This window comes from Gobio gobio, assembly GCF_949357685.1.
Source record: "Gobio gobio genome assembly, chromosome: 22".
Lineage (NCBI taxonomy): Eukaryota > Metazoa > Chordata > Actinopteri > Cypriniformes > Gobionidae > Gobio > Gobio gobio.
This window is the reverse complement of record NC_137118.1, coordinates 1204818-1207317: the sequence shown is the minus strand read 5'-3', so window position 1 is coordinate 1207317 and position 2500 is coordinate 1204818. Positions and strand designations below refer to the sequence as shown.

At 49.6% G+C, this 2500-nt stretch overlaps 1 protein-coding gene and 1 long non-coding RNA gene across 4 annotated transcripts in view; one reads left to right on the top strand and one right to left on the bottom strand.

Moving 5' to 3' along the window:
• stard13a (StAR related lipid transfer domain containing 13a) overlaps positions 1-2500 on the top strand; it is a 117178-nt gene that overhangs the window by 59938 nt on the left and 54740 nt on the right. For all 3 annotated transcript variants that reach the window (XM_079804700.1, XM_079804699.1, XM_079804701.1), the window contains exon 5: positions 643-1868. In XM_079804700.1, coding sequence (XP_079660826.1) covers positions 643-1868 — 1226 coding nt within the window. The remainder of the gene's footprint in view (positions 1-642; positions 1869-2500) is intronic.
• LOC307118867 overlaps positions 1-2500 on the bottom strand; it is a 272203-nt gene that overhangs the window by 256948 nt on the left and 12755 nt on the right. The window lies entirely within an intron of this gene.

Genomic DNA, 2500 nt, shown 5'->3' with positions numbered 1-2500 from the left:
GTTCTCATCAGCTAAATGAGTTTTTTACACTTTGTAATCTCTGTAAATAGTTGCTTTAGTTTTTCAGTAACTATTTATCCATTATAATTAGTAGTATATTATTAGTAGTATATAGTTTATTGCAGATTTATTTGAATGAAAAACTACTCTTTACAATAGCAAATGTTCTGAAATAAATGGCCTTTTTGAAAGGACGCCTAGACTTTTCTTGACATAAAAGCTCACAGAAGCTACATTACTGAGAGAATCATCCTCATATTTGAATCATGACATGATTAGACATTCAGTTTTATATTTAAGTTATTTTCAGGCTCTTAACATTAAATTATAATATTTTTTTCCCTAAGTCACTTACATGTATATTACTCTGTTCCCATATTACTTTGAGTTATTATGACTCTTGGGTAGCAACATTTCAAGTGTCTAGTTTAAAATAAGACCAGATTTATGAATATAGACCATAGGGTTTAAGAGCTGCAGACATTTTCATTTGGGTATATCATTTTCAAAGAATTCTCAAAAATGGGGTGCAGGTTAAGAGGTTAAATAACTAATCGAATATTCGAAAATCGCGACCCATCACTAGTGTATATTGAATTTGGTATTTTAATATCACAGTGTTTAATATTCCTGCACCCACAGAGTGAGGACTCAGATGAGGAGGACCTTCTGGCCATCAGCAATAGATGGACGTTTGAGTGGAACAGCCGGCGCTGGTCACGTCTGCAAGACATCGATTACCTCCTGGGTGGAGCAGAGGAGCGGAGCGAGCATCTGCGGACCACGGTGAGCAGCGACAGCATCCTGACGGACCTCAGCGAGCCGGAGATCTGCTCCATCCACAGCGGAGACTCTCTGGCAGCCATGCCGGACTCCGCCTCGCTCGCGCCTCTGCACTTACCCAGAGATCTGCCTCATTACGGCTCGCTTCCTGCCAAGAGCCGGCGTAGGGGACGCACACGCGCCAAAGACTTCCTGAGGAGGATGGAGACGCTGGGGCGGACCTGGGGGCCGTCGATGGGCCGCTCAGAGCGCCGCTCTTTGGTTATCAGCGGCCCCGTTCTGCAAAGCGAGCCAGAGGCGCTAAAAACTCTACGATGTGTTCAGATTTTTAACGGCGAGCCTTTAAACTCTGAAAACATGCCTCTTGCCAACAACGGCCCAGATTCGTGTTCCAGCAGCCAATCGGAGACGAAGGGACGCGTCTCTCAGTTGTATCCTCCGGGCAAAAGTGCGGGCATCTACCTGGAGGACATCGATGTTCTCGCCCCCCCGAGGAGGAGCCGCAAAAAGGACTTCCGCTCATATGATGAGCTATTGGTGCATGTCCCAAAAGATCACAAACCTGGGACCTTCCCCAAAGCGCTGTCGATCGAGAGTCTGACGCTGGCCAGTAAGGAGCAAAGAAACTGGAAGGTTCTGGATTCAGAGGCACAGGTGTACAGATGCAGGAACGTCGGCCGGCCTGTGCCGCGGGGAAGCAGAATCAGCGTGTACGATAACGTGCCCGGATCGCACCTCTACGCCAGCACCGGGGACTTACTGGACCTCGAGAAGGAGGACATATTCCCTCATTTAGATGACATACTGCAGCATGTGAATGGCTTGCAGCAGATCGTGGACCATTGGTCCAAAAACGTCTTGCCGGAGAGTGAAGGGGAGGGGGAGGGCGGCAGGGGGCGGGGCCAGAGGATTATTGACGGACAGTCTTCCAGTCAGATCACACTGGACTTTGAGGGGACTTCGGTCGAAGGCCTGACCACTCCGAGTGACGGCCACAGGGACGGGGTTTCGCTGAATGGGACGGACTCCTCCAGCTCCAGAGAGAGGAGGGACTCCGGTGTGGGAGCGTCTCTCACACGGCCACAGTAAGACATCAGGACGGATAGACTGAGAGACGCTCATTCAGATATAGAGAAACATTAAAGTGATGTGTGTTCGAAGGGAGGTCACACTGGATGGATGGATGGATGGGTGGGTGTTTGGATGGATGGGTGGGTGTTTGGTTGGATGGATGGATGGATGGATGGATGGGTGGATGGGTGTTTGAATGGATGGATGGATGGATGGATGGATGGGTGGGTGTTTGGATGGATGGGTGGGTGTTTGTTTGGTTGGATGGATGGATGGATGGGTGGGTGTTTGGATGGATGGGTGGGTGTTTGGTTGGATGGATGGATGGATGGGTGGATGGGTGTTTGGATGGATGGATGGATGGATGGATGGATGGAGGGGTGGGTGTTTGGATGGGTGGATGGATGGATGGATGGGTGGGTGTTTGGATGGATGGGTGGATGGATAGATGGATGGGTGGGTGTTTGGATGGATGGGTGGGTGTTTGGTTGGATGGATGGGTGGATGGGTGTTTGAATGGATGGATGGATGGATGGATGGGTGGGTGTTTGGATGGATGGGTGGATGGATGGATGGATGGGTGGGTGTTTGGATGGATGGGTGGGTGTTTGGTTGGATGGATGGATGGGTGGATGGGTGTTTGAAT